The sequence below is a fragment of the Sander lucioperca genome, chromosome 6, assembly GCF_008315115.2.
Source record: "Sander lucioperca isolate FBNREF2018 chromosome 6, SLUC_FBN_1.2, whole genome shotgun sequence".
Taxonomy (NCBI): Eukaryota; Metazoa; Chordata; class Actinopteri; order Perciformes; family Percidae; genus Sander; species Sander lucioperca.
This window is the reverse complement of record NC_050178.1, coordinates 12,096,197-12,119,592: the sequence shown is the minus strand read 5'-3', so window position 1 is coordinate 12,119,592 and position 23,396 is coordinate 12,096,197. Positions and strand designations below refer to the sequence as shown.

At 39.1% G+C, this 23,396-nt stretch overlaps 1 protein-coding gene across 1 annotated transcript; it reads left to right on the top strand.

Moving 5' to 3' along the window:
- On the top strand, positions 1-8,509 carry ilrun (inflammation and lipid regulator with UBA-like and NBR1-like domains). Its single transcript, XM_031301936.2, has 5 exons — positions 1-305; positions 3,234-3,388; positions 3,541-3,738; positions 4,036-4,340; positions 7,636-8,509. The coding sequence occupies exons 1-5, from the start codon at positions 148-150 to the stop codon at positions 7,669-7,671; spliced, it is 852 nt and encodes a 283-aa protein (XP_031157796.1). The 5' UTR covers positions 1-147; the 3' UTR covers positions 7,672-8,509.
- The last annotated feature ends 14,887 nt before the right edge of the window (positions 8,510-23,396 follow it).

Genomic DNA, 23,396 nt, shown 5'->3' with positions numbered 1-23,396 from the left:
CAAACATCGTCCCCCTAGTTGTGCCATGCGCAGTGACGGTTGTTATTGTTGAGCTGGTTGTTATGGCTGGACAAGGCCTCGGACTAAACTGAAAGAGGTACCCCCCCTCGCACCACCCCGTCTCCGCTACGGGACACCCGCCACCCCATGGAGGGCACGGACATGGACGTGGACGCGGAGCTCATGCAGAAGTTCAGCTGCATGGGCACCACGGACAAGGACGTCCTCATTTCGGAGTTTCAGAGGCTGCTGGGCTTTCAGCTCAACCCAGCCGGCTGCGCCTTCTTCCTGGACATGACCAACTGGTGAGTACGGGGATACGAGGGCCTGATCTCGGACAGTAACATGACGCTAACCTAGCAGTATAATTAGCTAGTTAGCTTACGTAAAAATGCTATAACAATGGAGGTAGACACACACGGTGCTATGTTAATGTTGTTCAAACCCGAGAAGATCATTTCATCATTCCTTCACGGGAAATGGAAAACGGGCAGTTAAGTTATAGTTAACTAATAACGATCGTTTCGGGGACAAGCGGAAGTGAAACGGTAAAGTTTGCCCCAACTGTGAGTTATTAGCTAGGTGAAATAACTGGAAAAGCAAAGGGCAAGCTGGCTGACTAACTGGCTAATTTAAGTACAGGGAACTCTCAGTGTACATTATCTGCCATTTTACATAATAGTGTCCAGAGCCAGTTAAATCAGGCTCTTCGGGAAGCTACAACTCGAGGCAGAGCCAGCCACTTCACGTCTGATGACGTAACCAGTCGTGATCTGAACGGTTGACAACAAGTGGTCTTTGATCAATACCAAGCTTTTAGTTCATCAGTGGTCGATGGCCTTGATCACGTCTTGTTTGTTAAAAGGGAGGACCCACCCAAAACACATTGTTTTGTTTTAGGTATTTTTTTTTTTTTTTTTTTTTTACAACATTAGCACACAGATCAAAATGATGAACATAAGTGAGAATATTAAGGACAAATTACATAACAAATAAATAAAACAGCAGGAGTACATGTATATACAAATAAAATCATATTCAGTCAGAGGATTCGGGGGAGGGGGTGGGGGTTCCTAAAGTTTCCAAAAGCTTAACGCTTTTTGTTGTTTAACAAACTGAGTGACTTGACCAGAGAATTCAGTTCTATGGGAAAAGGTAAACAATTAGATAATGAATTAGAAAATTTCTGTTTTTGAATAATAAATTTGGCATATAGAATAATGAACTCCGATATTCAAGAGCACCATTATCTGGATTATCATAGAAACTGATAATATCTCTAAGGTTAAACGAGTAGACAAGAGTTAGTGGGTTCAAAAAAAGCAAGACTCCAACTTGTTCAAAATCTTAGAAAAAAAACATCCAAAAAGAAATAGGTGAGAAATTGTTTCAATATTCTGTTTACAAAATGTACAGGAAGTGTATTGTTTTGTTCAGGTTCATTTTGGAGTCTGGAATGATGACATCATCACGTGACAGTTGTTGGGTATTTGTGATTAGAGATGAATCTTCCTAAAACGCTGGTATCGGTATCGGGACGTACTGGAGTTAATGCACCGATCCGATACCACGTAATAAAGCCCTAATGAAAATCTACGTTAAAGTAGTTTATTTATGTTCTTTTTCCGTTATAACTGACTGTCAAACTGGATAATAAAAGAACGTTCTGGGGCATTCATTGTTTGTGTTTGTTCATGTTTAACAAAGAGTTTAACCTGAGCCAGACTGACAACAAAGATAGAAATCATATCACATCCATACAGAGATAGTAGCATACAGTTGTTAAAACATAATAAAATATATGACACACTGGTATCGGATCGGTACTCGGTATCGGCCGATATGCAAGTTCAGGTATCGGAATCGGTATCGGGAAGCAAAAAATGGTATCGGACCATCTCTATTTGTGATACTACTGAAACTAGTTTAATAGTGCTGTGTAGATTTTATTTTAATCCAGAGCAGCAATACATTAGCAATTGTCCTAGGACTATTTCTTTTGATTTTTTCCCTGTTTTTTTATTTGAACAGGATCAGGGTTTCCCCCAAGACATTTTAAGTTAGGAAATCACCTAAATTCTGATGCATATGTCTCATGATCAGTTAGTTAGCAGATGACACAATAGTCACTTTCATTACAGGTTTTCCACACATTTTACATGCACATATCAGTTTAATAATCATGGTACGTACCATTCAGCCTGTAGAAACAATTGTACGTTATGTCTTCTGTGGCTCTGGAGGAACTTTGTCAAGTCTGAGAAAAAATAAGCCCCGATGATGTCAGTGATGTCATCAAGCATACCTCAATTTGGGCTTGGAGATTACAAATTTATATCAGACAGTCTGCATTACAAACCAGAGGTGTGGAGTTTGACAGACATTGATGTTAACCAAGCAGGAAGGGTCCAATGAACGACGTTATTGAGTTGCATTATGATTCAATTTTTTTGCATGACCCGTACTATGTCAGTATGTTTAAACCAAAAAGCTTTTGTAACTTTCCAAAACCGTCTATCCGGCAAGTATGCCTACTTTAGACAGCAATTGGCCAGATGTGAACCTGCACCTCTCTCTCAAATTTATTTTTATTTTTCACACAACTACATGTCACTTTTGTGCGTACAGTGCCTATGAGTAGAGATTGACCCACAGGTCTCCATCTGAACAATTATTGCATCTTGCCACTAATTTTGTGTTGATCAATCGCTCAGTCACTTCAGCTTTAGTATAAAGCACTTCACATTCAAATAGAAAAAAATGAATATAGAAATATTCAGTGTCCCAGGAATTGCTCTGTTGTTAACCGTTTCTTTTTCTTTAGATGTTTTGCGTTAAAAGAGACAGTAATTGTAATTGAGCTATCTAATCTATGTGAATCCTGTTTTAGGATTGATTGTCTTTGTAATTGTCAGATTGGTGGACTGTCACATTTAATGATATAGTTTGTGAGGCAGCAGATTAGGAAGACTGTACGTCACCACTCCTTGACTCAGCAAGGTTTTAATAAAAATAAATATATATATATATATATATATATATATATATATATATATATTACTGTGTATTCAGAGCAAGTATTCTAAAGAAACTACAATTTTCACACAAAGAATACCTTGACTGTCGGTTTTGTTGATGTCATCTTATATTCATAAAGTACATAACCTTGTGGCCAGGGTCACATGTGTGATGCAGACCTCTGTTAATACCATGCCCTTCCTCGTGTGTTACAGGAACCTGCAGGCTGCTATTGGTGCATATTATGACTTTGAAAGTCCCAACATCAACACGCCATCCATGTCCTTTGTTGAAGATGTGACAATTGGGGAAGGAGAGTCTGTTCCTCCAGATACACCGTTCACAAAGACCTGGAGAATACAAAACACAGGTGTGGAGCATGTCACTGCATTCACATGTTCATCTTACACAGTTTAAGTAAAGTTTACGAATCTGTATGTACTAGGCACCAGAGCAAATGTCAGTGACAACATTGTGGTTTTGAACTGTGATTTGACTGCACTCACCTTTTGTGTACTATAGGTGCAGAGTCATGGCCACCTGGGGTTTGTCTCAAATACATTGGTGGGGATCAGTTTGGGCATGTAAACACAGTTATGGTAAAGTCACTAGACCCCCAGGAAATATCAGATGTGAGTGTGCAGATGCGAAGTCCCACAGCGCCAGGCATGTATCAGGGCCAGTGGAGGATGTGTACAGCCACCGGATTATTCTATGGAGGTACGAAATTGATTTTAAGACGTTTCTATTTCTATTATTTGTTTCTAATGAGACAAAATATAGGGGCTGCAACTAACATTTATTTTGTTTTTCTATTAATGTCAACTTCTGTTAGTTACAATTTCATCAAATGTATATCGGAGCCCAAGTCTTTAAATTGCTGGTTTTGTCTGACCAACCACACCAAAACATTGAATTAACACTGATAACACTGAAACAAAGAGGAAATCAGCAAATTGGTTGGTTGGCTCAGTCACATAGTCAGCCCATGTTTGTGAATGCTTGTTTTCTCCACAGATGTAATCTGGGTAATTCTTAGTGTAGAAGTTGGAGGTCTCCTCGGCGTGACCCAGCAGCTGTCCTCCTTCGAGACAGAATTCAATACCCAACCCCAGCGCAATGTGCAGGGAGACTTCAACCCCTTTGCCTCGCCACAGAAGAACAAGCACGACGCCACTGACAGCAGCTTCACAGATCCTGGCGGGGCGTGGGAACGCACGCAAGAGCCAATCCAGCAAGATCACAATGGACAGTCTCATAATGCTGTAAATAGGGCGTCAAATGGTCTCCAAACCAATCTTTCTGTGGTGACTTATGGTCAGGTATGTATGAATCAAATTTAGGGTTTCACACTTCACAGAGCTACTACCACTTACAAACCTGCATCACTACATTCATGAGGTTAGCTCATATAAGGAGCCTTTCTGATTTATTGTGTGTGTGCGCATGTGCAGTTTTCATGAAACCTACATCATGTCAGTGGGACATGCTTCCATCTACAGTATTTAGTTGCTCCCCTGGTGTGGTATGTTAAGTGCTTCTTTAACTCGTATAGTCGTCGTTAACATGATCCTGTTTAAATCGGTCTAAAATAAAAACCACTACAGCTAGAGCATTCATTGTTCTTGCAGCAGAAAGCACAGGCTTCTGTCTTTCGCGCCATTACGTTGCACGTTACGTGACGTCCGATCCAAAACAGGCAGACAACTAGCGGTGGCGAGTATTTCCCCGTAATGGCCGCGGGAGATCATTGTTAACATGATCGTGTATAAAACAGTGTCAAATTAAAACCCTAACAGCTAGAGCATTCATTCTTTTTTTTCAGCAGAAAGCTAAGGCTTCAGTCTTTCCCATCATCACGTTGTACGCTCGTGATGACGTCACCACGTTATGTGATGACGTCACCACGTTATGTGATGTCCGGTGCAAAACTGCAGGCGAATCATCTCTATTGTAGAGGAAACTATCAAAATGCCTTTACACTATGCTCATGAAAATGAGTATATTGGTATTGGTATATCGGTACCGGTATCAAAAAATTTGGAACGATACCCAGCCCTAGTGTTAAGAAATATTTTGTTCATGTTTCTACATTTAGAAATCTTTTGGATCAATATGTTATTTTAGTCAAATTTGATGAAAACACAATTTTTTAAAATTGTTTTTATATATGACAATCTCAATACTTTTATTAATTATTATGGTTTATTGACTAGCATACCCTTGTAGCTTAGGTTGTACTGATTTTAGGAATATGAAGCTTTTTAAGATACTCAAGAAATGACATCACAATAAGGAAAAACACCAATGTACTGGCAGACCATTTCTATTGCAGAGTTCAAAGGGTTGTTGGATTGATTTGATTGATGTGCACGTGTTTGAACTTTCATTTGTTTTTCACATACTCTATTTTTTCATGGACCAAAGTGTTGTTCAAGGAAAGTACAAGAGGCTGGCCATTCATACGTCCCAGTTTTCACAGCAGCTTGGTCGTCACCTCTTAAGACATCAGGTTCTGGACAGTTTGGGGTGTCTCAGAGTTTAAGTTGCGGCAAAGAAATGTTGTTATAAGGTTTCATTGAAGGAGTAAAAACATTAGTCATTAAAAACATTCAGTTGTGTGCACATCGTTGCTCACCCTTCCCACCAGCTGACGGCTGACCGTCGGCCGGGAAGGGTGAGCAACGATGGTGCACACAACTGACTTTTACATTTACTCAGAGTACATTTTAACTGACCTACTTTTTACTTGTTATTCAAGTACATTTATACTCAAGTACTTTTATTTGAGTATAATTTCTTTAAAGTAGCAGTACTTTTACTTATGTACAGTCTTCTTGTACTCTTTCCACCTCTGCTGACTTTTTATCCAGGGCCACCAAAAAAAGGTCAAAATTTCTATTTTTTTAACAACGTATGCTATGTTCACACTACGAGCGTCAAAAGCTACAAAACGGCCAAGCGTGGCCAGCTACACTGTCGCAGAGTCACCGTTGAAGTGTTCTTCAAGCGCTCATTTCGTTTCACATTTCGCTACTCTATTGCATCCCCGTGTGCACCGCAATACACAGAAAACTAGCATAGCGTCAGCTAATTTAGCTAAATAACACAGCTAGCCCTGTGTGTTTTACAACACATCAGTGGTTGGCACTTCACCGCATCATTGGAGCGCTGAAGAAAGTTGAGGACAGCTCAACATTGATATGTAGTGCGTCATGCCCATCACACAGTGACAAGTGTTGGGCGTCAGTATGCAGCTTCATGTAGGGCTGGGCAATATATCGATATTATATCGACATCGATTATGAGGCTGGATATCGTCTTAAATTTTGGATATTGTAATATCATGATAGGACACAAGTGTTGTCTTTTCCAGGTTTTAAAGGCTGCCTTACAGTAAAGTGATGTACTTTTCTGAACTTACCAGACTTACTAGCTGTTTTATTGTTTGCCTTTACCCACTTAAGTCATTGTATCTTATCTTATCATTATTGGTGATTATTTATCAAAGCTCTCATTGTGTTAATATTTTGTGAAAGCACCAATAGTCAACCCTACAATATCGCCACAATATCGACATTGATGTGTTTGGTCATAAATATCGTGATATTTGATTTTCTCCATATCGCTCAGGTCTAACTTCATGTCACCGACTTCCATTGAAAATGACTTGTATCCTGTTGCATTGTTGTGTCATAGTGTGAACACAGCATTCATTTTAGATTTTAGATCTACCTCAAAAACTAATGTTCAAATTCCAGGGAGCCCCAGCTGCACTTTGAGATTAATATAGCCTTTCCTTTGGCTCCACGCTCAGGCCAAATTTAACATTCTTTGCCCCACTGGTGGTACCTTAGCAAAGGGTCTCATTCATCCAACTGTTTAGTTTTTTGGTGTATAATGATCATTACAGCCTACTGAGGTGGCCACCATGGCTTTCAGTTTTGTTAAAATTGATATCAAAGAGGATATTAATGTCAGAGATGAACTGTGACTAAGGGTGCGCTGATGAAGTATTTTACTGCCCTCACATGAGTATTGCTATTATTAGTTTGTGTATTGCTTACCTTGCAAATTCATTGTGACATGTGTCAGGAAAATCTATAGCTTCTTTAAACCAAGTTTATGGTTTCCGTTGAGGAAAAGTCCATCATCACTGCATCTACCTGTAAGTGTAACAGCTCAACTGAATCTCTGTCTGGCCACATTATTGCATGTAGTAGTATCACCTCATGCCTGTCGTCGCTGAGACTGTATTCAGAGTTTCAGCTCGTAGCCTTTCCTGGGTGGCTAAACTGGAGTATCGAGAACCACTTAGCTTTGTCATCCTGTCTGGGCATTTAAATAAGATAATTATTCAAAAGGCCGATAACTGAGCTACTTCCTACAGGTAATGCAGGTTTTGTTACTGCCCTGAAACTGATGGTCACAGCAGACAGTGGTGCAGCTCCTGCATACAGTACATACATACCACACTAAAGTTTTTCACATGTAGCTCCTGTTTCCATGTGCCTCCTGGTTTCTAATTACTTAACAATTTAACTTTCATCTTCACATATATGCTGACTTTTATTCTGTATAAACTACTCTAATACCCTTTCTGTCATTTCTTTCCAGGGTATTCATGGACCGTATCCATTTGGACAGAGCTAGAATGACAAAGAGCCCCTCCCCACATCACACCATGGTGGATGATGAGATTAACACCCTGGGAGTCCTTAAATGCAGAGGAGTCGGACAGGGGGGGTGGAGGAACTGTTGTTTTATATTGACTCATGACAACCTTCTCCTCAACCCTGTGGTCCTTTCCACAGAAACACAAACTACAGTGAGGGGATGGATTACATCCGCTACAGTGAAACATCCCACCTGACATCAACACCCGGATTCGCATGTGTGAATGCTTCATTGAAGAGTGCTATAAAACCTTACAAATAGATACACACAACTATTTTTATTTCCACTGTAAAACACGCCTACTTAAAGGGAAAATCAACCCCTCAACAACCTACATACAATTTAGTATTCCCATGGACAAATGAATACTTTGTTTCAGGGTTCCTACACAGGTCTGAAAATTTGGGAAAATTGCTGAGAATAGTCCAAAATTAATGTGATCATTGATAATTGTGAGGCCTTGAAAAGTGTCCAATCTGGTATTATTTCAAACAGCTTGTGAGCTATTAAAAAAACAAACAAGTGTGCTTAAAATACTCATACGTGTGGTGGAATGTTTCAAGTGTTTTTGTGGAGAATAGTTGGATTTATGCCTGAGAGGACTAAAAGTTACCACCATTTTTGTATTACATTTACTCAAAAGTTACTGTTGTAAACAGCGTTCCCATTTCAGGCTAAAAGTAAGCAGTTTTTCACCCTCATTGAACCCAGGTTGCTGAGACAGTTCAAATAACACGTGGCCCCGAAAAAAGTATTTTTTTTATACTCGCACAAAGACATTAACAAGACTAACAAAAAATAAATAATTGTCAGACTTATTAGACCATTTCTTACATTACTCACTGTTGGTAACCGAAAAACATCTTTGACACAACTTTTGAAATTAAGTAACACAATTACATTGCTCTCAGTAGTCCATCTGTGTAATTACAGTAAAAAACAAACCCATGTTTATCATGTCTGAAAGAAGTATTGGTTTCCAAACACTAATCAGACACATATTGAACACCACATGTTCACATTCAAAATATTCAAAGATGGGGCAAATATTCTCCATTTCCACTTTTGCAAAGAAAATATGGACCATGCCTGTGTAGGAACCCTGTCTCTCCCAAAGATAAAATCCAGGGAACCACGACACTAATCTGTTCTGTCTGCAGGTTTCCCACTTCAGAGTGTGTGTGTGTGTGTGTGTGTGTGTGTGTGTGTGTGTGTGTGTGTGTGTGTGTGTGTGTGTGTGTGTGTGTGTGTGTGTGTGTGTGTGTGTGTGTGTGTGTGTGTGTGTGTGTGTGTGTGTGTGTGTGTGTGTGTGTGTGTGTGTGTGTGTGTGTGTGTGTGTGTGTGTGTGTGTGTGTTTGTTTTTAGGGTAGGTTTTCGCTTTAAATAGATGCTGAAGCGCAAAAGGATGCAAGTGAGTTTACGCAAGTGAGCTGTGAGGAAGGGTTTAAAAAAAGCCATCTAAATCTATTTTGCCTGGTGAGGGACTGCAGTTGTGTGTGTGAGAGAGAGAGAGTGCGTGTGAGAGTGCGTGCGCGCGCGTCTGTTAAGTGTGCATGTATGTTATGGTTTCTCTTTGGATTTAACTGACATAAAAATGGTGTATACTACTTGGGCAAAGGATGACGTGTCTATTCACATACAGATCGATATGGAGAGAGCTTTACTGGCCGTGTACCTCTGAAGTATTGTTGAGTGATTCGGCACCGTTTTGATGAACTGACTCACTAACTGCCCTTATTATTTATTTGATGTCTTGTTGTGTGCTGCAGATGCAAAAAGTCCCATATATAGCCAGCAGGTGGTGCTGAAAATCAGATTTCTTCAACTCCACATCATGCTAAGTACATAAAAGAATGATAAGTTGTAGTCTGAGACTATTTTAATATGAAAATTAATGGTTTGCATCAGCTTTATTGGCACTGATATTCTGTTACTGCTATTTGCACAACACTGTCCGCCACTTCTGAGGAAGAAAAGTGAAATTATTTTTGGCTTTTTGTGGATTGTGATACCAGCATTTTCCCGAAGGTTCTATTGGTTTGTTTTGCTTATCTGCCCTCCCCTAAAGGCCTATGTTTTTCACAGCTTTAAAGTTTGTTTTCAGTGTTAACCACAAAGTTTTAAACGTTAGTTTCATCACTGCACCGGTGATTTCTGACTTTAAAAATGAAGATTGGTTGATGTTTACATTAATCACATATGTAGGTTTTACATACCTGGAAATGAGTTATACAGCCTGTCTGCTATCACACCTGAATTTTTACTTCAGCTCTGCTATGTTCATTATGTCAGACAGTGCATTCCATCATGTAGTTTGGGCTTAAAAAGAAAATGGGAAAAGTTGTTGACTCCACGATGGTGTTACAATTTTTTCTAGGAGGACATTTTAATTTATCAAACTTGTTGTAGTTATGATCATCTAAATGTTATTCATCATGATCTTTAGAGTTTATTCTATGATTCTATGATCATGTGTACCCCATTTGTACAATTCACCAGCATTCTTTGTTGCAGCGCTGCTGTATTTGTATTGAGTCAACTGATAGTCCTCCTCCCAAACAGTATACACTGTTCTGCGTTGCCTCTTTTAGTCACGTCAGTCTTTTTTTCTTTTTTTTTTGTGTGTGTGCTTCCTCCTTCTTGTGAGCTTGCTTGTCTGTGTTTTGGTTTGTGAGAGAGACAGATGGTGAGAAATCTGAATATTGCTGGATTCATTGTCTAGTTTTAGTTAGTGACTATGTACGGATTTGAGATGGGTGGTATGGTGAGTGGATGAGATGAACGTTTACATAGTCCTTAAATAGCACATTTATCTGAAGAGAAACTGTCAAAATAAAGCTTTCCCCCCTGTATCTATAATTAAGCATTTGTATGATTAAATTAACACTGAAACAATGAGTATGAGTATGTTTTACTTCCTCTGCCATTTAAACTTTAAATGACTCCCTTCTCAGCCAGTACACTAATTGTAAAGCTGCAGTGCCAGCAATTTCAGTACATCCTGTGCTACCTAGTAAAATCTCTTGACAAATCTTGGATGGATTGCTGAAATTAATTTTGTACAGATATTAATGGTGCCTAAAGGATGAATCTTAATGACTGGTGATCCCCTGACTTTTCCTCTAGTGCTACCATGAGAATATTTGTCGTTTTTGTGAAATGTCTCAAAAAACTATTGAATGGACTAATGGATTTCCATGAAATTTACTAGATATTCATGGTGCCCAGTATATCATTTAGTTCAAACAAATGGCATCCCCTAAGCCTCTGCTGTACTAAGCGTTCAGTGCTGATTAGCAAATGTTAACATTCTTAAACAAGAACAGAAAAAAAGAATCTGTTGAACATGGTAAACATTAGCATGTTATCATTGTCATTGTGAGCATGTTAGCATGCTAATGTTAGCATTTAGCTCAAAGCACAGATGTGCCTTAAGTACAGCCTTTGTGTGTGTTTTAAAGGGGATGTGAAAAACTCACCTTTTCAATGCATACATTTGGGTATCTGGAGTGCCTACCAACCCACACACTGAAATAAGACATCCCAGTCAGTTTGTTGTGGGCCGCCTATTAGAAAACATGGGATTCAACAAGCTAATATTTGGCTCCCTCTCCCCCCTTAGCATGTTATGAATTGGGTGAAACAGCCTCCAGGTTGGTAGCTAAAATTAAGCTAACCCATAATGCCAATGCTAATTATTTAAAGCAACACTAGAGAACTTTTCCTACTTCGGTCCCCCTACAGGTTGGAAGCGGAATTGTCACATTATGTCTCATTCGAACTACAGATCCACTACCCGATCTGGCAAACTTATATAGTGCGGTTATAGCAAGGGGGTAAGCTTTGCTTCAGAACTCAAACCTCCTATGGCGCCATTTTGATGCTACCAAACGATCACCCGACGTTAGCATCCCATTGACTGACATTCATTTTGACGTCACTTTGACAGCGAATAACTTTACATCTGAAGCGTTTAAAGACTTTTTTTGTCCATTGTTTATTTATAAAGAAACATGACAATGTATAAAAAGGCTCCATTACCTTCTATCTCACGTTAAGGCTCCGTAGCAGACGTTTTTATAAAAATAGGCTAACGATTGTGTCATAACCACGCGACTTACTGTTGCATAGTAGAGGAATTACCGTATAGTACAGGAGAAGCTCGCAGGCAGTTTGGACTTACATTAGCTGTTTAAGTTTAATTACTAATGTTAACTAGCATTTTAGTTAGCAATAATTATCCTGTGTCCATGTTATCTCCTTACATATACCTACGCTCTCCGTCTCTGCAAGATTGGGAATGATTGAGATTTCTCTTGGCACAGCTACCAGAAGACTTATAACTTTCAGACAGGTTGCTCACGTCACATTTACGTCGTCTCTCTCAGTTGGAGGCTGCACATTAACGCTCAGCGCTCACCAGAAAAGTGCTTCTAGAGCAACGGGATCTGTTGGTCCAGTTTATATACTGTCTATGGGTTATAGCCGGTAGAGGGCCGCAAAGCAAATGGAGAAGTGCCGTTCACCCTGTTACGAGTTGATGAACCACTGAAACAATTTTGGAAACATTATTTAAGTTACAAAAAGTTATCTAGCGTTGCTTTAAGATCTAAAAACAAAGTGTACTTTTACAATGGTTGTTAAATGAGCAACCATTGTAAAAGTACACTTTGCTGTATATTATTAACAATGTTAATAATATACAGTAAAGTCTTTGGCTGATGGAATGACGAGATGTAAAGACAGAATTGTTAGTTTTTGCTGTTATTCAAAAACTTCTTTAAAAGGTAACCAAACAAGCTATCAGACAGTGTCTCATACTGACACAATGATAGACACAGCCTTCCCATGGAAGTGTTTGCAGTAAAATAAATGCATGACCAAATTCCAAATTCCTGTTTGTTCAGTCGGTAATGCTAGACTCTTTCTACATTCATAGATTTCCAAAGAAAGATGCACCACCACACATGCACATGCATGTAAGTACATGCAAGTATCTGTTACCTAAAGTCCGTGGAAAGCTTCTCGCTCAGGCTATATAGTTTTTGTACAAATATTCATTGGTTGGTCTTTTAGGTGCACGTCCTCCACTACATGGACATGAAATATTAAGTAAGGACATCATTCTTTAACAATTCACACTTTGGTAATCAACATGACAGCTTGACTGTTTGTTTAGGTTACGAGACCGTGCGTCTTGTGTGGGTGTGATGTCCATGTGCATGCGGGTGGAAAGCACTGAGGCGATTATTTGAATGGGGCTTGTGTAGACATTATGTGACAGGGTAACTGAGGACAAATATTTTCAGCGTGGATTCTCCAAGGCTTTATCATATCTGTGATCTCTCATAGCATTTGAGTCAATAGGTTTGTTTTGTTAACAGTGGATAACTGGCCATCATTATGTCAAGTTAAACAGACCTTTAGCTCGAGGCCTCGAGAGCATAAGAGTGAAGGAATGAAGAGATGGATGGTGGAAAGCAAACTATAAAATAGTGTCTGCATTGTACTGTACATGTAGGTCCTTTGTCATTGTGGACAAGCACTCTAGTGCTTTTTAGTAATTTATTAACTTCAGTGAAAAAGAAAATTGTCATGTGCAGAGAAAATGAATGCATGTCGGGGTCAAAAAACAAGTTAAATATAAAAACGTGTATGTTTTTGATCCATTTGTGCATATTCCTATTCAGGATCACAGGCGGTTTAAAATTTAAATGTAAATAAAATGTTTAATGAAGAAGTGGTTGCTGCAGTTAAATGCTTACTTAACATATATTCTGCTGATCCTTAGCTGTCAAAACTCAAATCAAGTTCTCCATACTTTCTTGCCCTGAGCAATGCACAGCAAACACCACTCACTAAAATGCATGCTTGACTTCACAGCAATGATATTAGATTTTACTTCCTCAAAATAAACAATTTAAGATTGTTGACTCATTCAGTACAATGCAAAAACTGTACAGTGGGTCTGACGGGTCAAGTGGTGCAGTCTGGGATGGAGACAGGAAGCAGCCGTGTGTTTTCATGCACCATCTGGTTGATAGAGTTCCTACTGCCTCGGAGGTATTAATGTAATTAGATATGTTATTTGTCTGGGTGGGGAGCGCTGTGGGCATCATAAATGACAACTAACGTGAGCCAAACATTTTGTAAAGCGTTGGCTCAGAGCATCAAGAACAATGGAAGATCATTTACTCAAGTTAAACACGAGTTACTGCAATTAAATAATACTGCATAAGCAAAATCCCTAGTACAAAATGTGCAGAAGGATTATTTTCAAAATAAGTACAAAGTATAAAATCTGGCCTCTTTCAGAGTAATCTTGAATCATTAACAGCATTTTAATGTTGTAACTGGTCCAGGTGCCAAGTTTTACAATTTCATATACTCCTCATTAGCAATATATAGCCTCTATAGCAAGGCAACATGTGTTTGATCATGATATTCACTACAGCTGTTGGGTAATTGTAGTTGATTAAAATGCATATCCGTCTTTAACGTAGCGGAGTGGAAGTATAAAGTTGCACAAAAAATACTGAACTAAAGTAAGCGTGGGGAGTGTGTGGTAGCAGTGGTCTAGTCTAATGTATTGTAGTGGGTATACTGTACTGTATATGTATGGGCCAGAAGGGGTCCGGGTGTCCTCCCCCAGGGAAATTTTGAGCGTCAAAGACTTCATTTCCTGCATTCTGACACACTTTTATGCACCAATTCTACGGTGGAAATACCTTTATTTAGCCTATGTGAAGAAGAAAAACACATGATATTTCAAAATATATCAAAATTATAATGGAAAGTATGTTGTTACGTGCCATTGTGCATTTTTGAGTGGGTATATGGAAATCCTGGATCTTTCTTAGTGGGTAGACTGCGTATACCTGTGTCTCACGTAGACTACACCACTGTGTGGTAGAGAGTAAGAGTAGAGCTGTAATCGGGCCTTAAAAGTTAGGCCCAACAAGGCCCGAACCTGACAAGTCCATTTTGATTGACAGTTTTTTAAAAGCCTGAACCCGTTTACAACCCGACATTATTCAAATGTGAGCATGCACACAGCTCTTTTGCCTTTTGTCAAGAATGAGTCATTATATTAAATTTTTTAACATAATTTATTCATGACTAACGTAGGCTATAGGCCACTTGGAAGTTGAAACAAAGAAATAAAAGAAGTCCTCCAGAGGCCAGCCTCTGTTTCACCTCCTCAGCATCCATTTTTGCGCTAATCAAAATGCATCACCTGACCGCTCATTTACCACGCAACCCGGAGCGCAAGCCCGAGTCCGGCCCGAGCCTGTGTAAAATGATAGAAATGAACCTCGGGTTCGGGCAAAGATCTTCAGCTCTAAGTGAGAGAGTGAAGGCGATTAGCTTAGGAGCGAGTAGCGACTCTAGAGTCATAGTGAGAGAAACAAAGTGTCTTCCCTATTCTTTCTGACCATGGTCGGAATACTGTAGCAGGAAAAGTTAACCCTCTCCTTGATTTCATGTTGTTTATGGAGAAGGAGAACCAGGAAATGAGTAGGGGGGAAATGCAACGCTACCAAGCCACGGCCGAGCGCCGTGCGTCGCCGCGATGTGTAGTTACATTTTTCTAGAGTTGCCCCACGTACCTACGTACGTACCCACGGCATAGATTTAACGCAGAAGCATAAATCACGCTTAAGTCCTGCTGCAAAATGTCTGTAATCTTCTTCTGTGATCGTTTTGTAAAGCACACTGTGACTCAAGTGTCACATCAGTTTCATGTCATATTTATTTGATGGGATTGGGCTATCAATAATCTATACATTTACAATGTACTCCTCTTGTAGTAACTACTAATACCTCTTTCCAACTGATCAAAAAACCCACTAACATCTGGCTTTTGTCTACAGTTGGGAAGGTTACGATCGACATTCATTCATTTAAATGACTCTGCAGTAGTTAGGTATTTATCGGCCCCAGCTCCGATCGGCAGTGATGGAAACAGGAAAAACAGATGGAAATGCTAATTTTCATCTTTTTTCTGGCACAATTCTATGACGTGTGTCGCCTTCATCTTTAACTTCTGTCATCACAGCCACCAACTCTGTCCATCTCAGCCCAAGCAGCGCTCAGACATTGTTCCAAATTAGTCAGCACCGAGTTTGAAAGAGAGACTGAATTACTAACATAGCCTATAGGCCTATAAAAAAGAATCTAAGGAGTCTAACCTATTTTATGGTTTTACCAGCGTTTAAAAAACCTGCATTTACAATCTGATTTTGGTGGCTAAAGGGTATAACTATTGGATGCCTTAATGTAATGCGCTAAAATTAGGAGGTGTATATGTTTGTGGTTTCAGGTTTCTTTGGATTGGATCCATACATTACGAAAGATTCCCAAAAGGTGTGAAAAAAGGTGTGAAGCTTTTGAACTTCTTGTTTGTCTAGTTTCTGTTTCAATTCAGGAACACAATCATCAGCAGTAATATATTCCAGAAGGGATAATCTTGTGCAATCTGCCTCCTACATAATTCACCTGCACAGACATGTAATACACTTTTCACCCTGAGGCAGGACGTGTACCTCATTTTCATCAAGTGTTGGTGAATACAGTTGCTGTGTAACTACATTGTTCTCTGAAGAGGACTTCTGTGTTTTGGGATTTTCTTCTGTTGAAAGAAGTTCTACCTTTAACTCCAGAGATTCATAATTTCAGCAATTACTTATCCTTCTTCAGCTAAATGTGTCTCGTGCTGTGTGTCATCAGTCTCATGCAGGATGCTTTCAGAAGTGAAATCTCCAGGTTGATGCTTGTCAAAAAGGGCACCAGTGGTATCGATCATCAGCACTTGACGCGTTGTGATTGTCTATCTGGTTTTCTGGACATATCTATTATTGCATTCAACAGTTCCAACTTAACCTTATTTTTTAATTTTTGCTGACCCAGCCCTTTGTCTGGTGACATGCAAAGATGCATCCGGTAAAAGTTTGACTACTGTCTACTAAAATAATAAATGGGATGTCATGTGATCATGATTTAAAACTGTAACTTTCCTCATGTGCAAACAACAAAGATGACAAATCAGTCTAGGCTGGCATTTGTCAAGTTGTTTCTATTGTTGGTCTGCAGGGGAAAATGTCAATAATGAAATAACATGAAACCCAAATGATTAAGCACTGTCAGGTGGAATTCCATCCCTACAGCTTTAATACTTCTTTCTTCATTGTTCATTTCTGCCTTGAGTGAATGTAAATGCCATGACACTAATAATTGATAAATTAGGAACTTTTTTTGTTTTGTTTTTAGGCTAATTTTTTATTACTTTTCTTATCAATATCATTAAAGCAGCAGCTATAATCAATATTTGTCTATTAACAGTGGATCACATGGCTACATTTATATGAAAGTTATGAACCACCCTAGTTATCATTTTATTTAAATTATTTCATTTCATTTCTTTTTAATTATCACCCGATTCTGCACTTCTCCTTGGCTCCAAAATAATGTCTTTCAGCTTGTTATTTTGGTTTACTCACTCTCACCGCTCTCATAAGCCTTGTTTTCATTGGGCATGGCTTTTGCGTCAAAAAACACATGCTGGCACACACTCACAAATACACACAATTCAAATGCTCTATTTGATTCCACAATCACATTACAAGTATGCAGGAGTTTACATAGATTATGTGACACTTATGGGCCTAGAAAACACCGCCTGCATCACATAGCCAGCTACCTTTTAAGGGCCTTTCAGACTAAAGGCGGTCCATGATGGCACCGCCGGTGAGCACTGCAGCACGCTTTTCAGTTCAGTTCAGTTTATTCTTTGTCCCAGAAGGGCAATTTGTATGCAGCAGGAAGACATCACATGGAAATATACAACACAAACCACACAACAATGAACTTACTAAAAACAGCAATAAATACAGCAATAAAAACAGCAATAAAAAAAAATAAAAAAATCAGTTGTAGATGGGTGCTGAACCCAGCAGCAAGCGCAGTGCAAATCACGTTTGGTCTGAAAGGCCTGTTAGAGTTAACATGGAACAAAAAACTGTCTAGCTCTTCTTTTCGTTGGCCTGCCGATCATTCAGCTTGTGAACATGCCCAACACTGACAAACATCGGTAAGCTACCTCTGATCTACTGTACATATTATAGATGACTGTGTTTTGACTGGGACCAGTATATGATTAGTTTATCAGAAAGAGCTTCATCCATGCACAGATAAAAAAGCCATCTCAAGGATTAAAACTCCTCCACACACTTCCACCACTGCATGTTATGTCTGTCCCTTATATGACATACGGTAACACTATTCCATCTTTTGTGTTTTTTTGCACATCTGCAGGATTAGGCATGTCTCTGCAGCGCTAACTGTTTTATAGGCAGCATAATGCATTGGCACGCTGCCCGGCTGTTGAAGTGGAACATCAGGAAATGGATCTTGACTCCATCTCAAACTGTTGAATGCATCGCTGTCAATAAACCTCTTTGTCTGTTTTGAGAGAAAGTCATCTAATAGGGCTCCATTACTCATAATGTGCTGTTGAAATGTAATTAGTTGTATAAATTAATGACATGTATTCTATCAGCAGCAGGTATTTATTCCTGATACATGCCTGACGTGATGCCACATAAAGTTGTAAAGTCATTTTTACAAACTGTCTAAGAACTGATTTCCCCCCCGATTATCCCCCAAAACAGTTGGAGGAGCTGTTATAACCACAGTCAGAGACGATAACTCACTTCATACTCATATTTTAGCAATATGACACATACTGTATTCACTCAACAAGGCTTGGGTTATAGTGTTGATTGACTTTTGCTAAAACAACTCAGGTGGGTCATTGACACCTGTTTACACTAGTAGGGACACCTGCACAAGCGTTATGTCGAGATCACAGTTGACAAATTATGCCTTCGTATTTGACATCCAGTCTGTAGCTTCTTTTCTTATCATCTTTGAACCATGAGAAACTGCCATGCAAATTTTGTGGATGGACTGGATATGGGTAAAGCCAAAAGCAAACAGACGTTTTCTCTTCATAGAAATATGCAATTATTTCTTTTAATATGAGTCAAATGTTACAGTACAGCCAGTTTTAATTACAAGGTAATTAAACTGTGTACCAAGTCATGAATTACAAATTGTTCTGTGTAAGCACGCCTCAAAACATACAAAACACACATGCATGTGTTAATGCTAGGGCTGTCAGCATTAACGCGTTAATCGCAATGCGATTAATCGTCGAGCATAAGGCGTTAATTTTTTTGAATCGTATTAATCGCATGCCGCTATTTATTAATTTACTTTCACTTCACTCGGCTTTGCGTCGTGCCTAACAGGCTATTTGCCGTACTTCCTCGTAACACATCCTGCTACTGCAGGAATAGCAACGCGGATTTCGGTGCCTCATTCTGGTGCCACTGATATGCCTGCACTTCTCTCTGATGCTCTGAAACAGACGTTACAGGCATCGCTGCACGTGACGCTAGTTAACACTACACTCGACAGCAGCTAACGTTAGCCTACCACTAGCTAATGGCTGGATTAAACACGGTTACAATGCTGACAGCTAACGCTAAACGGTGTAAAGTTTGTCTGTATTTCACTGTAGAGGATTCCGACACCGGGATGTAACAATCTGCAGCTGCTGTTGTCGGAAAAACACAGACGGTGCGTTCAATGAAACTGGTAATTTACAGCCTCGTGGTGCATTCAAAGTTGTTGTTAAATTCAAATGTGTGACTAGATTAAATATTTAATAAACAAATACAAATCTTAAAATCAAGTTCATAAAGTCACTTTCTTTGCATTCATTTGATTCCCAATCAAGATCCACTGGTAAGAATGGCTTTCCATTGTTAATATGTACTTAAAAACAGTTCTGAAATGCAGAATAATAGAATTTTAATCATGTGATAAAACATGCGATTAATCGCGATTAACTATAGAAATTCAACGATTAATCGCGATTAAGAAAATGTAATTGTTTGACAGCCCTAGTTAATGCACATGCACACACAAATGCACATATACAATTATTATATTAAATTGTCCAATGAAAGGAGGTTGTCATTGCTCACGGTTTGATTTGGTGTGTCTACAAACACTAGGCTGCTAAGAAGCCTTGACGCAGTTTGTACACACCCTCTTTGTATCTCACAATTAGTCCATTCAAACTGTGTGGCTAACCATATCAAACCCACAGCTCCTGCACTGGAAGTAAAAGAATAGAAAATATGTCCTGGAACTGAAAAAGAAAAGAAAACTTTAGGATGTAGTGGGTTGCTATCAGACGACTGGCCATTTAGCGACTGACATAGTGAATTAAAAGATAGATTAGAGGGGAAAGATTAGATATACAGTAGTCTCAAAGTACTTTTATTGTTGTGGGTCACCACAGCTTTGCTAATAACAAGCTTTTCTTTGAAAGCCTTTTCACAAACACCTGTTCTTTCTATGCTTTTCATGGAGCCACATTGTTCAAACAGGCTTAAATTACACAAAGAGCTCCTCTAAAAGAAACTGTTTTTCATTACAATGCATCACTTTGCAGTCGGCAAACAGAATTAGACAGACAGTTTTTACATTTGTGGTTAAGATAATAAAGGCAAATAATCAACTATTTCAGTGGTGAGATGTGGCGCTGCCAAAAGTACTGTGCAGTGATAGCGATATTAATATGTGCTTGTTATTGTTGGTTATAAAATCACCTAAGCAACTGAAATGCTGCTGGGAAACCACTGCAAATGAGGCAGAAACCTTATCATACCATTGTCTCAAGTGGTGTCACTTTATAATATAGCCTAAATATCATGCTAAGATGATGATTACGGTAACCTTAAATGTAACAGCCATTTGTGCTTACAGCTGTGCAGGTTTGCAAAACGTGTGTGGTAAGTGGATGAGGGAATGGCAACACCATACTTGGACTGTCCAATGTTAAGACATAATGTTAAAGGACAATTCCAGTGCAAAACAAACCTAGGGGTTAATGACAGATGTGTACCCACTCTGTCACTCTCTGGGACATGTTTTCATGCTAATCGAATGTGTTTGTAGCTTGAAACAAGCTAGCGCAGACCGCTGATTAGCTTACAACGCTAGTATTCGGGGCACAGGGAAAGTAAAAACAAATCGCTTATTATACCACTAAAAAGGCTCAAAATATCACCAAACTTCAATGGTAGCATAATGAGGGTCCCTAAATGTTAACCGAAGCATTGAGAACTTTGTAAGTGTACAGACAGTTTATTAAAAAGATAGATTATAAAGACAGTTGCGTTCTCGTATACAGGCGGCCACCGTCTTGGGAGCTACTGTCTTTTCTAAACTATCTTTTTAATTTTTCAAGCTACAAACACATTCGATTAGCATGAAAACATAGCCCAGAGAGCGATCGAGTGGGTACACATCTGTTATTAACCCCTAGGTTCGTTTAATTGTCCTTTAATATAAGCTCAGGTTTTAAGCCAACATGGATGAGAGGTCCTAAAAGTTTTCGCAACAGTTCAATAAAACTTGATCTGCTGACAAAGACTGTGTGATATGGTTATAGCTCTGAAACAAGTGAGTATGTGGGCCTTGAGTTACAATTGTTTTGTCAAGTCACATTAGCAAGGAGAAAGACATTGCTTTTTGGCTGTTTCACTGTATATTTCTTTTTAGCATGAAACATAATACATGTTTAAAGATTTAGCAATAAACCCTAATGCTGCAGCTCTATGAAATAATCATGTCTGTGTATAAATTAAGTCTTTGTTTTCACTTTACTTGTCTGACATTGATTCTCAACATGTATTAGACAAGATGAACTTAATTTTACAACTTAAGTCAAGGTTAGCAATTTGTTAGGCTACTTAAAGGGACAGTTCACCCAAAATCTAAAATACATATTTTTACTCTTACCTATAGTACTAATTATATATCTAGATTTCCTTTTGGTGGAAGTTGCCCAGTGTTTGAGATAGCAGCTGTAGAGATGTCTGCCTTCTCTCCAATATGATGGAACTAGATGGCACTCGGCTTGTGGTGCTCAAAGCCCCCAAAAAAAGTCTCCTTCCAGAAATCATGACACGGTTACTCAGGATAATCCACAGACCTGGTTGTGAGCAGTTTCATTTAGGAAATAACCGCCAACCGTATCACCGTGCAGAAGGAAGCGCACAGTGCGAGATGTAAACACTTCCAAAAATCCAAACTAACCCTTCAAAGCAATTTCAATGTAAGTGATGGGAGACTAATCAGAAAATTCTTTGTGGTCATTATGGAGAGGAAGATGAATAACAACAACTAATAATGCTTTTATGTACATAATATAGGCATGTCGATATTGTTTTAAGACATACTTAAAAAATTGTGAACATATTCTTTAAGTAAAGGGCTTTAACCACACTGTGAGTTAATGCTTACTTTTAGAGACTGTTGTTCTAGGTTTTATAATCAAATGTGAATAACTTAATTGCTGATTGATTTAAGTTTTTCAAATATTGCCTGAGCAGAATTTACAACTATTTATTTCCTGTAGCTGCACTGTGAAGCTGGCACCTGGAATGAAATCCAGGCAAGCATTGGAAGATTATGTAAATTCAAACTACCAATAACACAATGTAACTAGAGACCATCTTGCAATGGGATCACACCAGCCGAGATGCCATATCAGGCCAGGTGCGAAAAAGTGGTGGGGCCAGTGGGCCCTTCCCTACTTGAATGACACCTTTATTGCCCCGAGGGGAATTTGTTTTGCACTCAAGGGAGCCACATTGAGCACAGACAACAGTAAATAACAATAAACAATTAAAACCACACCAAACATCCAACAATATTGAAGACGTAGAGGATACAGAAAACAGAACATAAACAACAACAACAACGCAGCAATGGTAGTGACATGCAATCATCAGTCCAATAGCTAAGATGAATCAATAAATAATTAAATAAATAATCAATAGTGCACATTATAAAATGTCTATGTGTGTCTGATCTGTTCATTAACTGAATGCTCCTCGGCACAAATGATGTAATGGCACATTTGGTTTTTGTTAGGGGCATTCGAAATCTACGTCCAGAAGGGAGGGGGGGGGAACTCTGAGCAAAGTGGGTGGAATGGATCATCCAGTATCCTTAGGGCCAGATTGAGGGTATACTGTTCTGTGAGGTTGGAGATGCTTTTAACATCGGATGCAGTAATTTCCCCACCCATTTTAGTCACCTTGTCCAGCATGTTCCTGTTCTTCCTACCCCCCTTTTTCTGGCGTCCTTGCTCGGACCACTCCCATCTCTCTGCATTCATCTGGGTCTCAACTACACACCTGTGAAGTTTCGTGACTGCATCTTGCAGAGTTGTGTCGCTATCAAGGTGAAAAAATCTGGCCTCAGACATGTAACAACGTAGTCTCATCAATGGGTTCAAAACTTATGCATGATTCATATGATAGTTTGCGAAATATGACGTTCCATTTAATGCTATAAAACAGCGACCGTTTACATTCATGTGAAAGTTAAGTTACGGCACCAAAACAACTGGTTAAGATGAGTAAAAAGTTTGTGGTTTGGGTTAAAGTACTTCGGACATGAATACCGGTTCTCTTAAGTAGTACTTCAGGGACACAAACGTCAGTCCCTCGTGTGAAAGTCCTGTGTTTTGGGACACATCCACCACCCTGACCTCCTCCCGATGCAATGAAAAATTGCTGATATATTATTATGTATGACATTATTAGATTTCTAAT